The sequence below is a fragment of the Ascaphus truei genome, chromosome 2 (genome assembly GCF_040206685.1).
Source record: "Ascaphus truei isolate aAscTru1 chromosome 2, aAscTru1.hap1, whole genome shotgun sequence".
Taxonomy (NCBI): domain Eukaryota; kingdom Metazoa; phylum Chordata; class Amphibia; order Anura; family Ascaphidae; genus Ascaphus; species Ascaphus truei.
Window position 1 is genome coordinate 358508825 of NC_134484.1, and position 24225 is coordinate 358533049.

The following is a 24225-nucleotide window of genomic DNA, read 5'->3' on the forward strand; positions in this document are numbered from 1 at the left end:
AATTGTAGTTTTAAAACACAGCAACACTGAAACTTGATCCCTAGAGCTAGCACTATACAATTTGGACCTAAAATGTGGGGTCTTTTAACTGGGCTCTAAAACCTCTTCAAGGACACCAGCCCCTTCACCCAATACAGTAACAGTAATATTTGATCCCTAGAGCTGACACTCTAAAACTGGGATCTGCGAGTGGGGGTTCTAAAACCTGCATTAGCATACAAGCCTCCTAGACCCAGTGCTAATACCTTGCTGGCAGGAATACAGGTTAACCATGTTTTCCCCAAAATATCCACCTTTTTCCTCATATTCCAGAAGTCTCTGCCCTGCAGCTATTTCTCATAAGGGGTCACCCATACAAGGCAACCCACATAAGCTTGCACAGGCAGCTACAGGACCACGAGTCAAAGGGAATACTACATAGAATGCCTTAACTGGCCCACTGGGCTTACATAGTTAACCCCCCACACACAGTTCCTAGCTTATAACCCCATGGGGGACAGTATACAGGGAACAGTATTACAGGGCAACAGGGTAAGGTACAATATAAGACCCAAGAGCTGACACTCTCAGCCCTTGCCATATGGTTTCTGGGGCAGCCAGCCGGTCTCCACCTTTATTAATGTAGGCCGGGTACCCCCCCTACCGTCACACCCCTACAGCCCAACCCTCTCCCAACACTGCCCCCAATTTTCAATTTGTCCCAGTATTGGAAGAGGAGATTACACAAGTGCTCCTCAAACTAAAACTAAGCAGCCAATGTTGACCTGACTTACTGCGATCTAAGTTCCTAAGACTTGGTGCCCCGGCCATTGCCAAACCGCTTGCTTCCCTAGTCAACTCCATTCTGTCTGCATGCCATATCCCTAAGACCTGGAAAACAGCCACGGTTGTCCCAATCTTCAAAAGTGGGGACAAAAACACTGGCTCAAACTACAGGTCAATCTCTCTTCTCCCAATACTATCCAAAGTCATGGAAAAATGTGTTCACTCCCAATTAAGCGACTACTATACAAAGACAAATTTCCCTAGCCAATTCCAATCTGGCTTTCGCCCCAAACACTCCTCCGTAACTACCCTCCTAAAAGTTTGCAATGAGATCCAGTGTGCAATGGAATTGGGACAACTCACTGGTGCAATATTCCTACATTTGGCAAAGGCTTTTGATACTGTTGATCATGTTATCTTGCTAAACAAACTCCAGTGCTCTGGAATAGGGAAGCATGCTTTAAACTGGTTGCATTCCTACCTATCAGGTAGATCCCAACATGTGTCCATCTCAGGCTCTAATTCCAACCCCTTGGATAGCACCTGTTGTGTCCCGCAAGGCCTTGTTCTGGGGACCCTACTCTTCTCAGTGTTCATCAATGATCTTCCTACAGCTTGTAAGGGAGCTTCAATACACATGTACTGTATGGATATGACACAATCTTATATGCACACAGCTCTAGCCTCTCCGACCATGGACATGTACTTCAATCTGATTTTTTGAGACTTGAAAATTGGATTTCCCAAAACAAATTATTTTTAAACACTGACAAGACTGTAACAATGGTATTTGGGACCAAGGCTAAATCTTTAAAGCTTCCAATGAATGAGCTCCAGAACAGAACCAACGCTGATACCATCCTAGCCCGTTACTAATTTTAAAAACTTGGGCATATGGTTTTACACCCATTTAACATTGGGATTGCACATTGATACCCTGACATCCAAAACCTATGCCAAACTAAGTGTACTTTATAGGAACAAATCCTCCCTAAGTCTGCTGGTCAGAAAGCGTATCGCACAGCAGATGCTAATGCCAATTATAAACTATGGAGACATAGTATATGGCTCGGCACCCCAAACCCACCTTAGCAAACTTGATACCTTCTACAATTCAATATGCCGTTTTGTCCTCCAATGCAACTACAACACACATCACTGTGAAATGCTCAAAGAACTAGATTGGTCATCACTTGAGTCTAGGCGCAAAGTTCATCTTTCCTGTATTGCCTTCAAATACTTTCTGGGCAAGCTACCCATCTATCTGAACAAGCTCCTCATCCCTACCACATGCAGCATCTATCATCTGAGATCTGACTCCAAAGAACTGCTCATGGTCCCAAGGTTCAACAAAGTATCCGGCCGCTCCTCCTTCTCTTACCGTGCACCTCACAACTGGAACAATCTACCGGAGACTCTCACAGCCGCCACCAGTCTAAGTTCTTTCAAACTAAAGTTGTCTCACATTTTAATCTGGTCTGTAACTGTTACATACACCTATAATATGTTATCTCTTACTGTACATGGAATGTCTTGTATATAATGTATAACCATGCTCATTTAATGCAACTATGTATTTGTAACGTGAATACAAAACTAACTAAAAAACTCTCTACCAGCGCTTGATCCAAGTGATAAACTAATTGGTGTGATAACAACAATTGTGTGATTACAATATGATTACATATGCAGCCAAGGGGGCAATAAACAATAGATTGTTCAAATCCAATACCATACAAATATAAATACAAATAATGTCCCCGGCGCAAAGTGTGGTGATGATTATTACAGTACCATATCGAAAGACAGTCCTGGTTGAAAAGTCAGTCCTGGTAGTAGAATGTTTCATCAACAATGTGAGGTAGATTTTCCTCTAGGCGTATTTCCCTTGTGTTGTCTGCAATAACAGATAAAGAAAACACACCATTGCGCAGTATACAGACTCAATTGCCCCAACCTGAAGAGGAAAAATCCCTACTTACAGGATATTTTCTTGTTCATTCGGGGGAGAGGATCTGTTCTTTGGCTCTCTTCCTCCACCTTGATCTCCACGGGCCCCTCGTGGTTCCTAAGGTGGCTCTCTTCAACTCAGTCTGCGTCGTCCCAGTAGCAGCATACACCGCAACAGCCGTGGTTGGAGAAAATTGAAAGACAGCCTAGTGTACTCCGCAAATTTTATTAAACAATATTAAAAAGCAGCGATGTTACACTCACATTTTGCGAGGGCAAACATGCCGCTCAAGAATGCCGTCCGCAGCTTGTGTCCACTCGATGGTGTGTTGTTCACGAGGTCGCGCGCCAACCGATGACGTCAGTGGCGCAGCGCCCGGAGATCTCCCCACACCACGAGATGCAACGCAGGTGACGGCTTACAACGTGCACCGGACATTATTTGGGGAGTGACACATTGGCTGGAAAACATACTAGCCCTTGGGCGCTGCCTATAACGCAGAAGGCGCTACCCCACAGTTAGTATAATGGCAATTGGAGGAGGGAGTTGCAGGCCCATGTAGCTCTCATAAGGTGTGGAGTTACATTACCACCTCTCAGGGGGGTGCAACTAAGAATCCACGAGGTCTGGTTGGCTAACGGAGTCATCTATTTTTATTGCCCCTGCCTCAATCGTACTGTGCAGTGCTAACTGCTGACACCTACTCTTATAAAGGTGTATGAGCTACCACATCGCCATCCTGCAGAGCGCCTCATTATATAGTGATGCCCTGGAAAACTGGTCTTCTTGTAGGATCTAACCAAGGAGACTGGAAGCCAGACAGAGGAGCCCATGCTGAAGTGGGCCCTTCCCTTCTACAAGGATAAAAGATGACCCAGGCAGACGAACTATGCAAAATGAAAAAAATTAATGCATCTAAGAAACCAACGTTTCGAGTGTTACGCACTCTTTATCAAGCTGAGGGCGTAGTACTCGAAACGTTGGTTTCTTAGCTGCATTACATTTTTTAATTTTGTATAGTCCGTGTGCCTGGGTCATCTTTTATCCTTGTGAATACCCATGGGACTTATAAGACAATCCCGGACACTGGAGCACCGGCAGTTGGTTTTGTTTGCTGATGTAAGATGTGTGCCAGAAAAACCTAGTTGGAATTACTTTGAACCCTTCCCCTCTACCCCAACCTAGAGAATGTGACAAGAGACACCAGCAGAAAGGCTCCAGTCGGTGGATGATCTCCCAAAAATCCACCTGGGGAGATGTCTGGCCTAGACATGGAGAAGGAAGGGTTGCTGAACCTTGCACGACAGTACCAGCTCCAGCCCTAAGGAGGTAACTTGTCAAGGAACCTGGCCATTCAGAGAGCACCTGGCTCAGCTGAGGCGATACTTGCGCACACCGCTTATGGGACCTTATGGGTACTTTGCAGATAAAGATGGAGAGGAGGAGGCCATGTTCAGTTACCTGGACAGTGTACTGGATGAGTTGTATTTCAGGATACCCTGGATGACATGGTCCTTAACACTAACTTGTGGGCTGCCTGAGGAAAGCTGACAGAAGACTGTGCTCGGGTCATGAACGGGTCCCCTTTATCCCAGAGTAGCTTATGAATATTGTCAAAAGACAATGGAATCACATTGTGGACTTGGCCATACTTTGACATCTGCACAGCCTGGGCGGAGTTCCTCGTTCAAAGCACCAGGGTACCATTACCGAACCTGAGTAGAGACTGGTCTTTGGGATGGGCCATTCATAATGATAGTGTGGACTACACACAATCGTCTGGGGAATTGACCAAACATAGTGTAAGCGTTGCAGATAGTTAATTCGGATCCATCCCACTATTATCGACATTCCCCTTCTGCGGCGGTGCACCGTACAGAAGCCGGTACATTATAGCAAATGCGGAGAAGGTTGACCAGCAAGACTGCCTCAGTTGGAGGTCCCTTTTTCATCTTTTTATTGTTTGTATTAGGATTATTGTTTTTTTTTTATGTTCTGAAAAAAAAGAAAAAGGTTGTTGTAAATGGTGTTGAAATGTACTGCATTTTTTAAAACATTTTTTCCCAATTATTTTTAATTAGCCTAAAGCTACCAACTGTCCTAATTTACATAGGTCTGCAGAAAAAGGATAAGAATAACTATTCATAGCATAAACACGTTGTTCAAATCACTGCAGATATGTTTCATTTTAGAAAAGGTATCATCTCATTCTATAACAGCCCCAAAGTTATAAAATATGTGTTTTGCTTATGCTAACCTAGCCAGGTTGACCTTTTCAGAAATGTAGTCGTTTTAATTGAGCTATACTGTTATTTACAGTTAGTGTGCCTTCTGAGATCGCACTCTTCCTAGTGAAGGTCTGACACTGTGCTGTGGCTGGTAGCCCTTCACCCTCTCGCTAAAGGACACTCAACATCACAATCTCTAGGACTTTGAAGGTTGACAAAGATTTACAAAGAGGAAACTGTAGATGTATCCAAGCCTGAGCAGGAGATTTTTTTTCTTTAGTTAAGTAAAAGTATATATTTTTAATAATGATATTGCTTTACTTCATTAAAGGAAGGGGGGTTGCATTATTTTGCTGAGTTGTTGGGTGCAACTGTGTTGTTTTACAGTCTGGGGTTGAGCAGCACTACTTTGGTATATTTTGTAAAAATAAAATTAAAATAAAAAAAGAAGATAATTTCAGTAGCTCTACTCTGTTTTTTATTATCTAGGCAGAAAAGGGGGGCTGGGAAGGGGGAAGAAAGACGAATAAGGAGTTAGGGTGGGGGAAACCCCAAGGGAGAGGGGTAAAGGGAAGTAAAAAGAGCAGGCAGAGGAGGGGAGCAGAGGAAAGAAAGGAACAAATACAGCAAAGAGATGAAAAGAGCAGGACTGCAGTAGGAAGGACAGGAAAGAAGAAGGAGGAGGAGGAGGTGGGGGAGAGGAGGGGAGAGGTAGGATGAGAGGAGGAGGAGGAGGAGGAGGAGGCAGTGATGTGTTGCTGCTGCTGCTGCCTCCCTGCTGGGGGAGCGGCTGCAGATCTCGTCACCTCGCCCAGGGATCCGTGCACCGGAGCAGGGAAGGGGGGCTCCTCCTCCTCCCCGGGCAGGGTCCGGGGCTGCTGCGATGTCAGAGGGAGCTGCAGGAGGAGGCGGTGGTGGAGGAGGGGCGGTGGTGTGTGCAGCCGGTGCAGGGAGTGCGGCACTGCAAGTATCCCCGCCGGCCGTGGTGGTCTCAGCCGCCTGCGGACCGGCCCGGGCAGCGGAGAGCCCGGCCGCCGCCGCCGCCGGGGGAGGAGGAGCCGGGGCTGCACCGATAAGGATCGCTGCCAAGAAAGGGCAGCTGCGCTCAGCTCCCCGGGCAAAGAAACTGGAGAAGCTGGGGGTGTACTCTGCGTGCAAGGTAAGTGTGTGTGTGTGTGTGTGTGTGTGTGTGTGTGTGTGTGTGTGTGTGTGTGTGTGTGTGTGTGTTACACTGTCAGACTGACAGTGACAGTGAGAATAACAGGGCAGCAGGATTCGCACAGTACTGCATGATAGCAGAGGTGCAGACTGACACCCACACTGACATAACAAGGGAGCTGCAGTCACTGACACACCAACAGCAATAATAATAATAATAATAATAATAATAATAATGAAATAGCAATACCACTGACACAGTAACACCACGCTGTGCAGTAATGTAATAACAGTACCACTGACACAGTAACACCACACTGTGCAGTAATGTAATAACAGTACCACTGACACAGTAACACCACGCTGTGCAGTAATGTAATAACAATACCACTGACACAGTAACACCACACTGTGCAGTAATGTAATAACAGTACCACTGACACTGCAACACCACACTGTGCAGTAATGTAATAACAGTACCACTGACACAGTAACACCACGCTGTGCAGTAATGTAATAACAGTACCACTGACACAGCAACACCACACTGTGCAGTAATGTAATAACAGTACCACTGACACAGCAACACCACGCTGTGCAGTAATGTAATAACAGTACCACTGACACAGCAACACCACACTGTGCAGTAATGTAATAACAGTACCACTGACACAGCAACACCACGCTGTGCAGTAATGTAATAACAGTACCACTGACACAGCAACACCACACTGTGCAGTAATGTAATAACAGTACCACTGACACAGCAACACCACACTGTGCAGTAATGTAATAACAGTACCACTGACACAGCAACACCACACTGTGCAGTAATGTAATAACAGTACCACTGACACAGCAACACCACACTGTGCAGTAATGTAATAACAGTACCACTGACACAGCAACACCACACTGTGCAGTAATGTAATAACAGTACCACTGACACAGCAACACCACACAGTGCAGTAATGTAATAACAGTACCACTGACACAGCAACACCACACTGTGCAGTAATGTAATAACAGTACCACTGACACAGCAACACCACACTGTGCAGTAATGTAATAACAGTACCACTGACACAGCAACACCACACTGTGCAGTAATGTAATAACAGTACCACTGACACAGCAACACCACACTGTGCAGTAATGTAATAACAGTACCACTGACACAGCAACACCAAACTGTGCAGTAATGTAATAACAGTACCACTGACACAGCAACACCACACTGTGCAGTACTGTAATAACAGTACCACTGACACAGCAACACCACACTGTGCAGTAATGTAATAACAGTACCACTGACAGCAACACCACACAGTGCAGTAATGTAATAACAGTACCACTGACAGCAACACCACACAGTGCAGTAATGTAATAACAGTACCACTGACACACCAACAGTAATAATAATAATAATAATAATAATAATAATGTAATAACAGTACCACTGACACAGCAACACCACACTGTGCAGTAATGTAATAACAGTACCACTGACACAGTAAAACCACACTGTGCAGTAATGTAATAAAAGTACCACTGACACAACACCACACTGTGCAGTAATGTAATAACAGTACCACTGACAGCAACACCACACTGTGCAGTAATGTAATAACAGTACCACTGACACAGTAACACCACACTGTGCAGTACTGTAATAACAGTACCACTGACACAGTAACACCACACTGTGCAGTAATGTAATAACAGTACCACTGACACAGTAACACCACACTGTGCAGTAATGTAATAACAGTACCACTGACACAGTAACACCACACTGTGCAGTAATGTAATAACAGTATCACTGACACAGTAACACCACACTGTGCAGTAATGTAATAACAGTACCACTGACACAGCAACACCAACCACACTGTGCAGTAATGTAATAACAGTACCACTGACACAGCAACACCAACCACACTGTGCAGTAATGTAATAACAGTACCACTGACAGCAACACCACACTGTGCAGTAATGTAATAACAGTACCACTGACACAGCAACACCACACTGTGCAGTAATGTAATAACAATACCACTGACACAGTAACACCACACTGTGCAGTAATGTAATACCAGTACCACTGACAGCAACACCACACAGTGCAGTAATGTAATAACAGTACCACTGACAACAACACCACACTGCGCAGTAATGTAATAACAATACCACTGACACAGCAACACCACACTGTGCAGTAATGTAATAACAGTACCACTGACACAGTAACACCACACTGTGCAGTAATGTAATAACAGTACCACTGACACAGCAACACCACACAGTGCAGTAATGTAATAACAGTACCACTGACACAGTAACACCACACTGTGCAGTAATGTAATAACAGTACCACTGACACAGCAACGCCACACTGTGCAGTAATGTAATAACAGTACCACTGACACAGCAACGCCACACTGTGCAGTAATGTAATAACAATACCACTGACACAGTAACACCACACTGTGCAGTAATGTAATAACAGTACCACTGACACAGCAACACCACACTGTGCAGTAATGTAATAACAGTACCACTGACACAGTAACACCAAACTGTGCAGTAATGTAATAACAGTACCACTGACACAGTAACACCACACTGTGCAGTACTGTAATAACAGTACCACTGACACAGCAACACCACACTGTGCAGTAATGTAATAACAGTACCACTGACACAGTAACACCACACTGTGCAGTAATGTAATAACAGTACCACTGACACAGTAACACCACACTGTGCAGTACTGTAATAACAGTACCACTGACACAGCAACACCACACTGTGCAGTAATGTAATAACAGTACCACTGACAGCAACACCACATAGTGCAGTAATGTAATAACAGTACCACTGACAGCAACACCACATAGTGCAGTAATGTAATAACAGTACCACTGACACACCAACAGCAATAATAATAATAATAATAATAATAATAATAATAATGTAATAACAGTACCACTGACACAGCAACACCACACTGTGCAGTAATGTAATAACAGTACCACTGACACAGTAAAACCACACTGTGCAGTAATGTAATAAAAGTACCACTGACACAACACCACACTGTGCAGTAATGTAATAACAGTACCACTGACAGCAACACCACACTGTGCAGTAATGTAATAACAGTACCACTGACACAGTAACACCACACTGTGCAGTACTGTAATAACAGTACCACTGACACAGTAACACCACACTGTGCAGTAATGTAATAACAGTACCACTGACACAGTAACACCACACGGTGCAGTAATGTAATAACAGTACCACTGACACAGTAACACCACACTGTGCAGTAATGTAATAACAGTATCACTGACACAGTAACACCACACTGTGCAGTAATGTAATAACAGTACCACTGACACAGCAACACCAACCACACTGTGCAGTAATGTAATAACAGTACCACTGACACAGTAACACCAAACTGTGCAGTAATGTAATAACAGTACCACTGACACAGTAACACCACACTGTGCAGTACTGTAATAACAGTACCACTGACACAGCAACACCACACTGTGCAGTAATGTAATAACAGTACCACTGACAGCAACACCACATAGTGCAGTAATGTAATAACAGTACCACTGACAGCAACACCACATAGTGCAGTAATGTAATAACAGTACCACTAACACACCAACAGCAATAATAATAATAATAATAATAATAATAATGTAATAACAGTACCACTGACACAGCAACACCACACTGTGCAGTAATGTAATAACAGTACCACTGACACAGTAAAACCACACTGTGCAGTAATGTAATAAAAGTACCACTGACACAACACCACACTGTGCAGTAATGTAATAACAGTACCACTGACAGCAACACCACACTGTGCAGTAATGTAATAACAGTACCACTGACACAGTAACACCACACTGTGCAGTACTGTAATAACAGTACCACTGACACAGTAACACCACACTGTGCAGTAATGTAATAACAGTACCACTGACACAGTAACACCACACTGTGCAGTAATGTAATAACAGTACCACTGACACAGTAACACCACACTGTGCAGTAATGTAATAACAGTATCACTGACACAGTAACACCACACTGTGCAGTAATGTAATAACAGTACCACTGACACAGAAACACCAACCACACTGTGCAGTAATGTAATAACAGTACCACTGACACAGCAACACCAACCACACTGTGCAGTAATGTAATAACAGTACCACTGACAGCAACACCACACTGTGCAGTAATGTAATAACAGTACCACTGACACAGCAACACCACACTGTGCAGTAATGTAATAACAATACCACTGACACAGTAACACCACACTGTGCAGTAATGTAATAACAGTACCACTGACAGCAACACCACACAGTGCAGTAATGTAATAACAGTACCACTGACAACAACACAACACTGCGCAGTAATGTAATAACAATACCACTGACACAGCAACACCACACTGTGCAGTAATGTAATAACAGTACCACTGACACAGTAACACCACACTGTGCAGTAATGTAATAACAGTACCACTGACACAGTAACACCACACTGTGCAGTAATGTAATAACAGTACCACTGACACAGCAACACCACACTGTGCAGTAATGTAATAACAATACCACTGACACAGTAACACCACACTGTGCAGTAATGTAATAACAGTACCACTGACAGCAACACCACACAGTGCAGTAATGTAATAACAGTACCACTGACAACAACACCACACTGCGCAGTAATGTAATAACAATACCACTGACACAGCAACACCACACTGTGCAGTAATGTAATAACAATACCACTGACACAGTAACACCACACTGTGCAGCAATGTAATAATAGTACCAATAACACAGCAACACCACACTGTGCAGTAATGTATTGTATTGTATTGTATGTCTTTATTTATATAGCGCCATTAGTGTACATAGCGCTTCACAGTAGTAATACATGTGGTAATCAAATAAATAACAGATAATATAAATAACAGATCATGGGAATAAGTGCTTTAGACATAAAAGTAACATTTCGGAAGAGGAGTCCCTGCCCCGAGGAGCTTACAGTCTAATTGGTAGGTAGGGAGAACGTACAGAGACAGTAGGAGGGAGTTCTGGTAAGTGCGTCTGCAGGGGGCCAAGCATTATGTATCGTGTTTAGAATATCCACAGTGCTATTCATATGCTTCATTAAGCAAGTGTGTCTTAAGGTGGGTCTTAAAGGTGGATAGAGAGGGTGCTAGTCGGGTACTGACTGATGTAATAACAATACCACTAACACAGCAACACCACACTGTTTAGTAATGTAATAACAGTACCACTGACAGCAACACCACACAGTGCAGTAATGTAATAACAATACCACTGACACAGCAACACCATGCTGTGCTGTAATGTAATAACAATACCACTGACACAGCAACACCACACTGTGTAGTAATGTAATAACAATACCACTGACACAGCAACACCACACTGTGCAGTAATGTAATAACATTACCACTGACAACAACATCACACTGCGCAGTAATGTAATAACAGTACCACTGACACATTAACTCACATTCTGCAGTAATTTAATATCAAAGCTAGTAACACAGTAAGTGTATTAACAAAATCTACTACCAACACAGCAACATCACATACTGTAATAAGGTAATATTATGTTGTGCAGTAATGCAATGATAATACTATTAACACAGCAATATTGCACTGTGCAGTAAAGTATGAACAAAGCTAGCAAGTTATGTAATGCAACAGTTTCACACTGTTCAACACATAACAATACTACTAATACTACTGCAAGTGCAGCTTGACGCTACAATAATATAAACACTATGCTACCAATACAGTAGAATCATGCTGTGTGATAATGTATAATAATATTACTCACAGAACAGCATTGTACAACATAATATTGCAACAAAACTATTCAAAGAGCACAGTAACAGTATCATATTACTCACGGAGTAGCATCACAATGAATGCTAGAATAATACATCTGAAAGCAGTATCACACCAATATTAAAACACAAGGAGTATTACAGTTAATACTCATTAATACAATGAGTACTAAATATAATAACACTACTTGCGATTGTGCCGCATCTTTGTGTGTATTAAAGCAACAACATTAACAATACCACTATTAGAGAATTACACTATGTAATAATGCAAAAACAATACTTAGGGGGATATTCACTAAGCTTTCATAAAGGGTGTCGGAGGTGGATCCCGCGTTAACTTCCATTCAAGTCATCAGCAGCTATCAAGCTCCGAGAACCCGCATCTGAACTTCTAATATTGTATCAAAAATATGACTATAAGAGTAACATTAGGCTATGCAATTATGATGCTACATTAACATTGTAACAACAGTTTTCTAGGAAAGTAGCATCAAATTGTGACAATCGAGTTGCAGTCAATGACAACAGTATAACAATAGTACTATGCAGAAATGTTCATATGTAGGAAAGTGTAGTTGGTCTTACTGACCATAAGATATATGGTCGTAATTGTTGAAATAAAAATAACAAATGTTACAAATACTGGGGCCTACAGGCCCACTGACTGAAATTAATAACAATCTTCACCATTGATATTTGGACTGTCTTACAATAACAACTGCATCAGAAATAATGGTGGCACTATAGTAATACTCAAGGCTGGTGTTCTGGGCCTGATGGAGGAACAGATTAAACTGGACCATGTCTGTTCGGAGCCTGGCGTGTCCACAAACATCCAACTCTCCCACCATAAATTAAACATCCCCTAACAAATTGCCTGGACCCACACCACCTTCCGCCAGTCAACAAAGTGACCAGGGCCCAGATCATGGCTGGATTCCTGTGCTCCGGCAACTATTACGGTATGGTACGGTAACATGTGCTGTCGCTGAGCATCACTGACAAGTAACAAATCCTAATGGGACTATAGCCATATTGTAAAAACTGTGTTGCTGTCATAATTATGATGTTAGTAAACATAGAAAATATTAACAAGGCTAACAAGCCATATCAGACAGAGACATGGCAAAAGATTTAAATAATTGTAATACTGATATGAATATTAGCAAATTAACAATATGTAGCAAAAATAAAGCTAAATTGCTTATTGGCATGTAGTAAAACCACTAATAGCTATTGTAACAATGTCCGGAATAACAATAATTATTGTTAATAATTATTTTCACTTGGCAACATGTATAATGTGCTCACAATATAAATAATAATCTAACAACTAAAATATTGTAATTAATACTAAAAATAGGCCAGCAGAGTGTAGCATACTGTTATAATAATAAAAAGTCAAATGTAACTTAGATGCAAATGTACCAATGCTTAATTACGTTATACAATAAAGTAGTGCAGAATATCTTTATTGAGGTAGAATGTATTGCATTCCATAGCCATATTCCAGTAATATTAATGGTGCGATGGACATTCTTACACAACAATGGTGACTGAATAAGACTAAAGGTAAGGTGAAAAATAAGCCGTCCTGCTATTTAGCATTTCAGTGTGAGGATCTCCGTGCTCATTGTAGTAAACACCCATGTTAGACCGGTTGTATTTATGAGAGGCTGGTGTCTGTAGCCCAGACAGCTCTGTCAGTGGGAGGGAAATAATTATGCTCAATGTACAGTATGGCTTACGTCTCTGCTTAATCTTCACAATTGATTTAGAGGCTGCAGATAAACACAGACTTATTCATACAAGCTTAGTGACTAGCCATTAACTGAGTTGATAGTGAGTTCTTGAGCTAGCATTTAATTTATGTGGGGATTGCTCCTCCCTCAGCTGACAGTAGGACATCTAATTCTTGACCAGCTGTAATAGGTGGTGTCCCCCCTCCTCCGTCAGTATTCTCTAACCTACTGAAGCTAAAAGTAGGAGCTGGAGTGATATATATATATAATGTGTGTATGTGTGTAACACCCCTATCCTCTTCCCCCCCCCCCACCCCCCGGATGCAGAAGATAGGGTGTACACATATTCAGTCTCTCTGTCCATTGCAGACAGGGTTTCTACCTGCTTCAGCGTAGTATAGCTCAGTCAGTTTTACCGTTGGTCTCAGGGCTTCTCTGGTGGATCCAGGCCAAGGCTTGTAGTGAGGAGTAGAATAGGTAGAAAAGGGTGTCCGGAACTTTAACATGATGCTTGCTTTATTGTCAGCAGGATCAGCATACCAAACAGCATAAACAGGACAGGCTTTCATTATCTCTCTCATGCAGCAGTTCCTCCTTTGCCTGCAGTTCCTCCCAGGAGCCAACCTAACCCTGAATAGGAGTGAAGTAGGCTCAGCCCCAGGTCCCTACTTAACCTGGGCAATAGCCTTGCTCCCTGCAGCATGGGAACCTCTGTGCCTGCACCGGACACTCGGGAACTCACTTCACCAGCCCAGAACAGAACAGAAACCACTTCTCTAGGGTGGGTCCTTACCTTTATATACCCAGGGGGTGAACATCTTTCCCCTCTCTGTCTCTGGACCGGTCACATAACCTACTAGAACTCTCCAGGCCCTGCCAGAGAAGCATGTGCCTGAATATTGCAACAATATAGCTTGTCTCTAAGGCCCAGATCAGACAGGATGCTACGCGATGTGCACGTTCGTCACTCTTTGAGGCTAGTGGATGACAGTTGTCACACTAGAAACTGCTTTTGGCGGCAAACTACAGCATTGACGCAACATTTTGCCGCCACAACCCAAATTGAAATTTGGGGCTGCAGTCGCGTCACGTGAGCTGGTTCAGCCAATAAAGGTGAACCAGCTCCGTGACGTGTTCGTCGCGCCCCCTGCCACGTCCCCAAACGCCGCAACCCAACTCCTGCAGTTTGAGCACAGATCGCTGACTGTAGGAGCGCGCAGGGAGACGTAGCAGCCAGTCTGAGCTCAGCCTAAGACTGCTCTCATGCAGGACCGTGTGCAATGGGTTTAACCCCTACACTGCCATAGCCTACATGCTAAAAGGCACCTGATTTTTGCAAGAGGGCTACATGTGTATATGTGTATATATATATATGAAGAATGACCCTTTCAGGATGTCTGTGCTGGCTCAGGCAGCCCGATGTACGCCACTTACCTGGAGAATGTCAGGGGGGAAAGGATCCATTACTTGAACTTCTCTGGATTCCTAGGAAAAATGATAGCCAGCATTTTCTGGTCAAGTGTGTGTGTGTGTGTGGGGGGGGGGGGAGGGGAGGGAGGTGGAGACTTCCACGTTTTCACAACACATTGCATTCCATGGACTAGTGGGGCCAATCTAAGCACGGGGAGTTGTGAGGACGCCAGGTGGAGGAGGTTCACATCTAAATTATGGCATTACTTTGGGGGTGGTGCCTCTCTGAATTTCTGACCCAAGGTAGGCTTTTTAAGCAGCCCAACAGATGCTGAGCTCTTCATTCTGTGCAGGTAGTGGCTCTGTCTGAGCAATGTGTGTAAGTATGTCAGGAGGAAAGGCTCCATCTCCTGACCCGAAAAGTTATTTGGATAAACATAAAAAGTCTTTATGCAAAAGCAAGCACTTGACAGGTGCAGATTGTGTTGCCCATGGTCTACACCAAAAAGTTATGTGCAAATTGCATACAGCAATTGGCCTTTTCATTTTTTTTCTCTTGGATGAAATCAGCAATGTTGTATCTATTTGAGGCAAGCTACGGCTGAAATTATACTCAGCGCGATGGTGCTGTTGCGCGACAAACACAAATGGCTTATTCCTATGCGGCCGCCGCTAGTGTGCGCACACGCACGATGGAGCGCGATGGGACCGCGTTTTGAAATGACAAAAATAATTGTCTTTTCAAGTGCGGTCTCGTGACTTCAGCGTCACATGAGCGGTTCAGCCAATGAGGGCAAACCAGCTTCGTGATGCCTTCACCACGCCTCCCCAATCTCTTGTAGCTAAGATCACACATCGCTCGGGCTAGGGGCGCCCGCAATGCGATGAGCGCGTGGACAATAATCGTGGCCTAAGTCTGACGTCTCCAGGCTTGAAGAACTGAAGAGAATTCGCTCTCAAACTTCATTGACAGCAGACATCTGATAAATTTCAAGAAACTTTATTAAGTGAACAGAAGGGAAATCTTCTCTTAAGAGGAAGAATAAGAAGAAATCGTTGAGGATAGAGTGACATTTAAGGTGGAAGCAATGGAGGGCCTGATCAAGAAGATGTATTTAACTATCAATATTGAAGGCAGTAAGGGGTAGCTGGGAGTCTTGGATAAAGGTTTTTTTTTTTTTTAGGCAACGGAAAAAAGCCTAGAATTTTCTAGTTCATTATTCTCTTCTCTTGTGCAGCCCACTCGAGCGTAACAATCTCTTAGATAGAAGTTCTTTAAGATGTATACCTTCTTTAAAGAAGAATCGTCATACTGGTTGTAGCCTCCTAAATTCGATGCGGCTGTTGTCAGAATACCTAGAAGAACAACCATACCTTTGGAAGACAGATCATTTACGGATCCAATGGATAGGCGTTTGGAGGGGTTGCTCCACTTTAGGATTTGCTTTTAAACCAGTGGCAGCTGCTACATGTTTGCCAAAAACAGTAACCCAGATTCTGGAACATGAACTGAAATCTAGCATTTAGGGGAAGATAATCCTTAAAGCGGCAGTTCAAGCAATATCCTGCATGTGTGTTTTTGTTTAATAAATCCGTTCTGTAGTAAGAAAAAATACCTTTAGCATTTTCTGTTTTAAAAACAACAACTTTGAAAGACCAATTTTCTTGTATTCTATTTTTAAAAGCATGCTTGTTGCTATAGCAACCATTTACATTCCCCATATTTAAAGATGTCGCCAAACTTTGCCGATCAATAGACGGAGAACGAATTGACCGGCAGCTATGCAGTTCTTTAGGTAAGTAGAGATTGCCCAAATTAAACTATTGAAGTAAAAAAAAAAAAAAAAAACGGGAGCTTGATCTGCAGCTTTAAGGATTTTTAGGCGTGAAAGAAACCACAGATTATTTATGTGATGCAGCTATAGATATTATAAAGTTGACTTCAAGATTGGCAGCCCTTTCATTGACAGCTTATAGGTCACTATGGCTTGCACATTGGCAAGTGGGTCCTTCATCAAAATGTCATCTGGAGCAATAAAGTCTACTTAGACAGAACCAGTCATTTAAAAAAATCAGATTGTCTTTTTATTTAGCATTCTAGACAACAGACTCCAGCTCCTACTTTCAGATTCAGTAGGACAGAGGTGGGGAACAACACCAATTATACCTGGTCAAGAATTGGATGTCCTACTCTCAGCTGAGGGAGGAACATTCCCCACAGGTTAAATGTTGCCATGGAGGAATTGGAGAAAATATATTTTTGACTGGCTCAAGTACTCATGATCAACTCCGTAAATAGCTAGTCACTAAGCTTTAATGACTGACTGTTTTTATCTGCGGCCTCTCATCAATTGTGAAGATTAACCAGAGAAGTTAGATATTGAAACTAAATACAGAAACGTATCAGTAGAGCTGTAAAGTATGCTGTGACAGTGGAGGTATGCTGTGACAGTGGAGGTATGCTGTGACAGTGGAGGTATGCTGTGACAGTGGAGGTATGCTGTGACAGTGGAGGTATGCTGTGACAGTGGAGGTATGCTGTGACAGTGGAGGTATGCTGTGACAGTGGAGGTATGCTGTGACAGTGGAGGTATGCTGTGACAGTGGAGGTATGCTGTGACAGTGGAGGTATGCTGTGACAGTGGAGGTATGCTGTGACAGTGGAGGTATGCTGTGACAGTGGAGGTATGCTGTGACAGTGGAGCTATCCAGCACCTGAGATTAGTTCAATGCTAGAGCTGCTGCCCTGAATAGCAGAGGTTGTGGGTTCTGATCCTGTTGGTTATGAAATCAGTACCCCCTGGGGGTGTGGGGGTGGCGTGGCTGGCGCTAATTGGTTGCTGAAGGTCATGTGGCACATCAGTGAGCCTGGAAATCAATTTCATCTGTCTCGCCAAGCGCCTTGCACCCGCAAGCATACGAGCACGAGCGCGCGCGCACCGCATGAGTGTGGCCGTATGACATTCAATTGACATTCATTGAAAACACCCTAAGCGCCAAGCGCACTCAGCGGCAGCGTGGACGCAGCCTAAGTATGATAACAGCCTTTCCTCCACTCCTCCACCTTTTTCTAGTTTAATAATGTTCCCCACATTTCTCTTTAAGAGGGACAGATATGGCTTCTTATTGTGGTTGCAATGCATCATAAATAGAAAATAAAACCATTACAATATTTAAACAATACACAACCCACGACCCCCTGTGCCCCCACATAAAACCATAAAAACAGGATTAATACCACAGGCCGGCAGGGGTCCCAGCGGGTGTCTGTGGGCCCCACAGGGCACCTGGGGGGTTCCCACGAGTGTCTGGGGGCCCTCGGGTGGTCCCCGCTAGGCTCCATGGGCCTCCAGGTGGTCCCTGCGGGTGTCTTGGGGTCCCCGGGTCATTACCACGGGTGTCTGGGGGCCCTCGGTTGGTCCTTGCAGGTGTCCAGAGGGCCAACAAGGGTCCCCAGGTGGTCCCTGCAGGTGTCCGGGGGTCATCAGGTGGTCCCCGTGGGCGTCTGTGGGTCCTCGGGTGGTCCCCAAGGATCCCCGCTGGCTTGCGGTACCATTCCTGTATTTAAAAAAAACATGGCCTACATTTCAATAAATACACCCCCCACCCCACCAAACACATACAGTACAGTAATGTGCAAAATAACTATTATCCAGATATGGATAATAGATTATTTGCCCATTATTAAACACAACATTAGCCAGGCAGCATAAATAAAGCAAATAAAAAACGTTCTACTTACCCCTGCCAACATGGAGGGCGTCCTCATCAGCATACTGCAGGGCCATGTCCTCAGATGAGTCCCTTTCATGCCGTCACATTAAAAAAAAAAAAAAAAAAAGTGGCACATGGTTTTCATAGCCAATCAGATGGCCTGTGAACCATTTGCCGCCCAAATGTGATGTCACAGGCCATATTTAAGGCCGTGATGTCTCATTTGAGCTCAAGAAGCCGACGGGTCAACATCGTGGAATTAACATGGGGTTTTTGGACTAACAGATGAAGATAAAGACAGAAGATAAAGAAAAGCAAGAAATAATCACAGATGAAGATGATGAAAGATTTAAGAAAGAAGAATTGTGTTATCTGTCCTGGATCTGTAATCTAACGAGGACGCCCTCCATGTTGGCAGGGGTAAGTAGAATGGTTTTTGTTTACTTTATTTATGCTGCTTGGCTAATGTTGTGTTTAATAATGGGCAAATAATCTATTATCCATATCTGTATAATAGTTATTTTGCACATTACTGTACTGTATGTGTTTGGTGGTAGGGGGAGGGGGGAGGTGTATTTATTGAAATGTAGGCCATATTTGTTTTTTGTTTTTAACCACCCGAGGACCCACAGATGCCCACTGGGACCACCCGAGGATCCCCGAACGCTCACGAGGGACCCCTAGACACTCACAGGGACCACCCGAGGGCCCACAGACACCCGTGGAACCACCTGAGGGCCGCCAGACACCTGTGGGGATGACCCGGAGACCCCCAAACACCCGCGGGGACCACCCGTAGACCCCATTGGGCCCATGGACACTTGCGAGGCCCATGGAGCCTAGTGGGGACCACCCAAGGGCCCCCAGACACATGTGGGAACCTCCAGGGATGCCATGTGGGGCCCAAGGACCACCCGGGGACCCTTGCCGGCCTGTGGTATAAATTCTGTGTCTAAAAAAATAAATAATGGTTTAATGTGGTGGCACAGGGGTGGGTTGTGCATTGGTTTTTAATTTAAATTGTCTTACTAGTGTAGATGGGCAGGGGGTCTCTGGAGCAGAACCTTGTTGATTTGAGGTCCAGGGATCCCCTGCTTCCCAAGATACAGGCCCTGTTATAGGGTGCCGGTGTATCCTATGCATGTAAATGTCCCGCGTCATGTGACCGGGACATTTCAATGCATAGGAGATACCGGCACCCCATAACAGGGCCTGTATCTCGGGAAGCAGGGGGTCCCCGGACCTGAAATCAACGCGGATCTGCTCCGATGACCCCCTGCTCATCTACACCAGTAATACAATTTTTTTTTTTAAACATTCATTTCGGGCGAGATTTGCGCAGGGAGAGGCGGCTCTCTCTGAGCATCTCTCTGCAGCAGAAAGAACTCGCCGGGTAAGGCCTTTTCAGAGGGTCTATCTTCACGTCGGAGGCTACTCGCCCGTTTGTGAATTTTGCTGTCACAGGGTAATTGACGCTTTCTGAATACCGTTATAGTAACCCTCACAAAACCGGCGATTTAATTTCATTTTTAATGAACCTTTATTGCATAGGCCCCTTAATACTTTGAGATGGCAGCTTTTCAGTGTTCAAACCAAGAGGTGTCAATGGTAAATACTCTTGTCAAGCATATATTAATATTTTCATTTTATATTCTCTACACTATGAATAATTCAGTCACATGATTGTTTCAACATAAAACCGGGAAGATTGTACGCACAAGCAGTGTGCAACCTGTTTGTGTTGTGGAGGGGGTAGGATTATCATGATTTTACTTTCCTGTCAAATAATTTGACTGCGAGGCCTGGTTGGAAGCCCAGCAGCAGGAGCTTCTGTTATAAACAGCCCTCTGGCTCAATGACAATCCCAGTTTAGCAGCCGCTGCTCCTGTAGGTTGTAGGCTAGATGGCATAGCACATTTATTTGGTGCATGTTAATCTTCTTCTTTGTATTAGCGCAGATTTGTTATCCCTCTGGCACCCTGTGTACTTATGAGGTTTTGTAGGGTGGGGCCTGTGGTGTAATGCAGAGTTTGTTTTATGTTTATTTGGCTCCAGTTTCCTTGTTTTGACAGCTCATGGAGGCGGGGAAAAGCTTGTTGCCTTTGGCTGAATATATCCCTCCCTCTTGAAACAGTTCCTGGTTTAACCTTTTCCATTCTGGAAATATTAGAGAACAAATGCTTATGTTTTTACACTACATTTGATTAAATACTTCATATATCAGCTTGCCAGTGGTTTTATAATTGGTATATACAGGAGGTGGATTTGACTGATTGTCAGAGTTTAAGGCTACAATAATTTTTTCATAGGTAATCCCTGCAGACATTTTATTTCGCCATTTGTTTGTAAATTTAACAGTGATGTTGTTTTATTTTAATTGAAATAGCGCCATGTATGGAGCACTATACAGTAGAATAATTCTTACAATGTATGATACAGAAAATGATAAGAGCATCCAATATCAACGTAAGTGTAGAGAAAAGGGGGTCTTTGCCTTGTTGGTTCCAAGGCTGTGTACATGGCTACTGTCCACAAGCCAGCATTGTAAAAAAAAAAAAGCCTGTACAACAGTAATTCCACTAAGGGTCATTCAGTATATCACAGGCATTATGGAGTAAGTATGTGATCGAGGAAGCAAATGACAAGTAATTTAAGCAAGTAGTCAAATCTACATGCAGATTTTCCCATAAAACAAATAGTGAAGACAAAAGAGAAGTGACCAGTGACACAGTATGGGGTAAATGTTGCCTTTTTCATTGCAGTGGCAGCAGATAATGAAGGTTGCTAGATATGATGTATTTTTGATTATAGAAGGCTCTTATCTTGAAGGTCATGACAACAGTCTTGCTCTGAAAGAGAGCTCAAAAAGCTGCATTGATCTGTTATGGCTGAAGTTTTGGTCATAATCTGGAGGATATCAATCCCTCATTTTCTTTAATCATGACATATAACGTAAAGGTATTGGCCCTTAAGGCCTACTATATTGTCTGTTGTGCACGTACACTGCTCAATGCTCAGCGCTTGGGGAGACAGGGAAAATTGATTTCCAAGCGCGCTTAAGGGTCAATGCACACACACAGATACACCATCCCTCCCACCATCCAGTCAATGACACGCCCCCTCCCTTATGTGCCACGCCTTCCCCCCCCCCCCCCCCCCCACTCACACTCGCAAATTCCTGCAGGACAGGTTAGGCTCATGCTCAGAGACTTGGTGACGTCATGGCTCTGAAGCATGAGCGCACATTGCTGCATTTTGTCCACAGCTTAAAGCAGAAACCACAAACGATCATTGTAGCAACCGTGAAATAAAAAAAAGATTTCAGAACTAAGGCAAAGAACGTAACGCCGCCCCTTGATATTTCATAATATTTGTATTTCAAAAATAAGAGGAGGAGAAACTTTAGGGAACTTCAATCAACACGTCCTGAATCAGTCATTCCGAATGCTGACATTAATATATTCAGTTGCCTTAGGGACTGGCTATTGTTCATAGATGTTCAAAGTCGTTCTTTCACATCCATAAACTAAGAATATAAGTACATTCCCTGCAAAGTCAGGCATACAGTATAAGTACTTTCACCAAGTAGGTGAATGTTATCAGTCTATATCTGTGTCAGTAGTGTTCAGATACTTCAATACATGTGCATTGCTGTCTGCTGAGAAATATTGCAGTCACATTGAAGATTTGTGTGGTATGCCCAATATAGGCATGGTTCTTTTTTAGGCCCCATATTCGTTTTATTGTGAAGCCGGGAACCTTGTAATTGAGAACATTTTGGTCCCATTTTGAGTGGCGTTGAATTGAGCTTTCTAGCATTTTCAGAGAAAGAGGAGAACATTAAATGTTGTACTCTGGAATCATTATTGCTATTGCTCCATACAATACACATGTGCAGGCAAAGGAGTAATTTCTCATTTCCAGAATCAATTTTTGACACCCTTGGTATTGAATACTGGCAGTGTGAATCATAAAAAAAATGAAGCCTGTTGTTTTGCTTTAAGTATAAATAGTACATTATTCCCAGTGCTTCTAAAATTCAAACGTAACGTCTAACTGCATTCAGTTTTAAAAAAAACAAACAAAAAATAATTGAAATAAAGTGAATACCCTAACTATAGCGCTAAACCTATTTAAGTGTTAACTAAACGTGAATGTGTGCCAATTGTGAATGACAAGAGGCCAAAGCTGCCGTAGGCTTCCCACAATGCAAATTACCTCAATTTACATACAAAGCTGTGAAGGTGAAATTGGGATACCTGGCGCTTAAAGAGTCACTGTGTCCATGGGAAACAAAACCAGTCTCAGAAGAGTGTTTCAAAGTCCAAAACTTGAAGTAGATGGCTGTGATGTTTCTTTCTTGCTATTGTTCTTCAATACACCTGAAATTGATAAAAGGGTACACCATTGCGCAGTATCACTGATATTTGATGTTAGCCCCTTATTCCAACTTCACCAGTGTGGACTGAATACACTTACAGGAGTGTTTCTTTTAGGGTACAGTGGAGACAATCTGTGCTTTATTCCCTTTATGTTCTTTATGTACCTCGAATCCCCAGGGTACTTCCTTAATGCCTTGGGATTTTCGTAGTGTCCAAAATACCTCGAACTCCACGAACCCCCAAATGAGGAATGAACAGTGAAAGAAGGGGGGTCACAAATTTATTGAAAAAGGCTACTGATAAGCCCTATAAAACCGGCTAATAAGCCTGCATAAAAACAAATGAACAATGACTCACATGTACTCACATGAATACATGTGTTACAAAACAACACAAGGATGCCGTCCGCTGCTTGTACTGCGCTTCCTGCGCTTGCACCGGAAGAGAAGGGCTCTCTCACAGCTTCTCCTGACCGGTTTGGTGTAACTGGTGTCTCTCCCCCCCACTCGGTCACGTTCCGGTTTGTGACCAGCGGTTATGGCAGACTACTCACCTCTCAAGCCGCAGGGACAGCACTGCGCTCACGGGATCCTAACTCCTCCCACCCTAACGCGTTTCGTGACGTAGGCACGCCACTTCCTCAAAGGGATGAGGAGTTACTGCTGAATTAACTTTATATACCCTCCAGAGGTAATTAACCTTTCGGGTGTGGTAATAATAATGATTGGTATCACATGTTGGTGCACATTAATCCACTATGTAACCCTGTGCATCTAAAGATGTTAACACCTTAGGATTCAGATGACAACATTCCAAGCAAACTAACACCTGAAACGTGATGCAACAATTTAAACATATATGACATGATAAAATCTTATACAATATGTAAAATGAACCAACCCTATAAAATGAACTAAAATTTACTGTTACTAAAAAATGG

The 24225-nt window shown here is 43.4% G+C and overlaps 1 protein-coding gene across 6 annotated transcripts in view; it reads left to right on the top strand.

Moving 5' to 3' along the window:
• The first annotated feature begins 5719 nt into the window (after window positions 1-5719).
• The window catches only part of KAT2B (lysine acetyltransferase 2B), a 79603-nt gene continuing 61097 nt past the window's right edge, over window positions 5720-24225 (top strand). For 4 of the 6 annotated variants that reach the window (XM_075586921.1, XM_075586924.1, XM_075586926.1 and 1 more), the window contains exon 1: window positions 5720-6103. In XM_075586921.1, coding sequence (XP_075443036.1) covers window positions 5828-6103 — 276 coding nt within the window. In that variant the 5' untranslated portion in view covers window positions 5720-5827. The remainder of the gene's footprint in view (window positions 6104-24225) is intronic. The other 2 variants (XM_075586923.1, XM_075586925.1) reach the window with 1 other exon arrangement.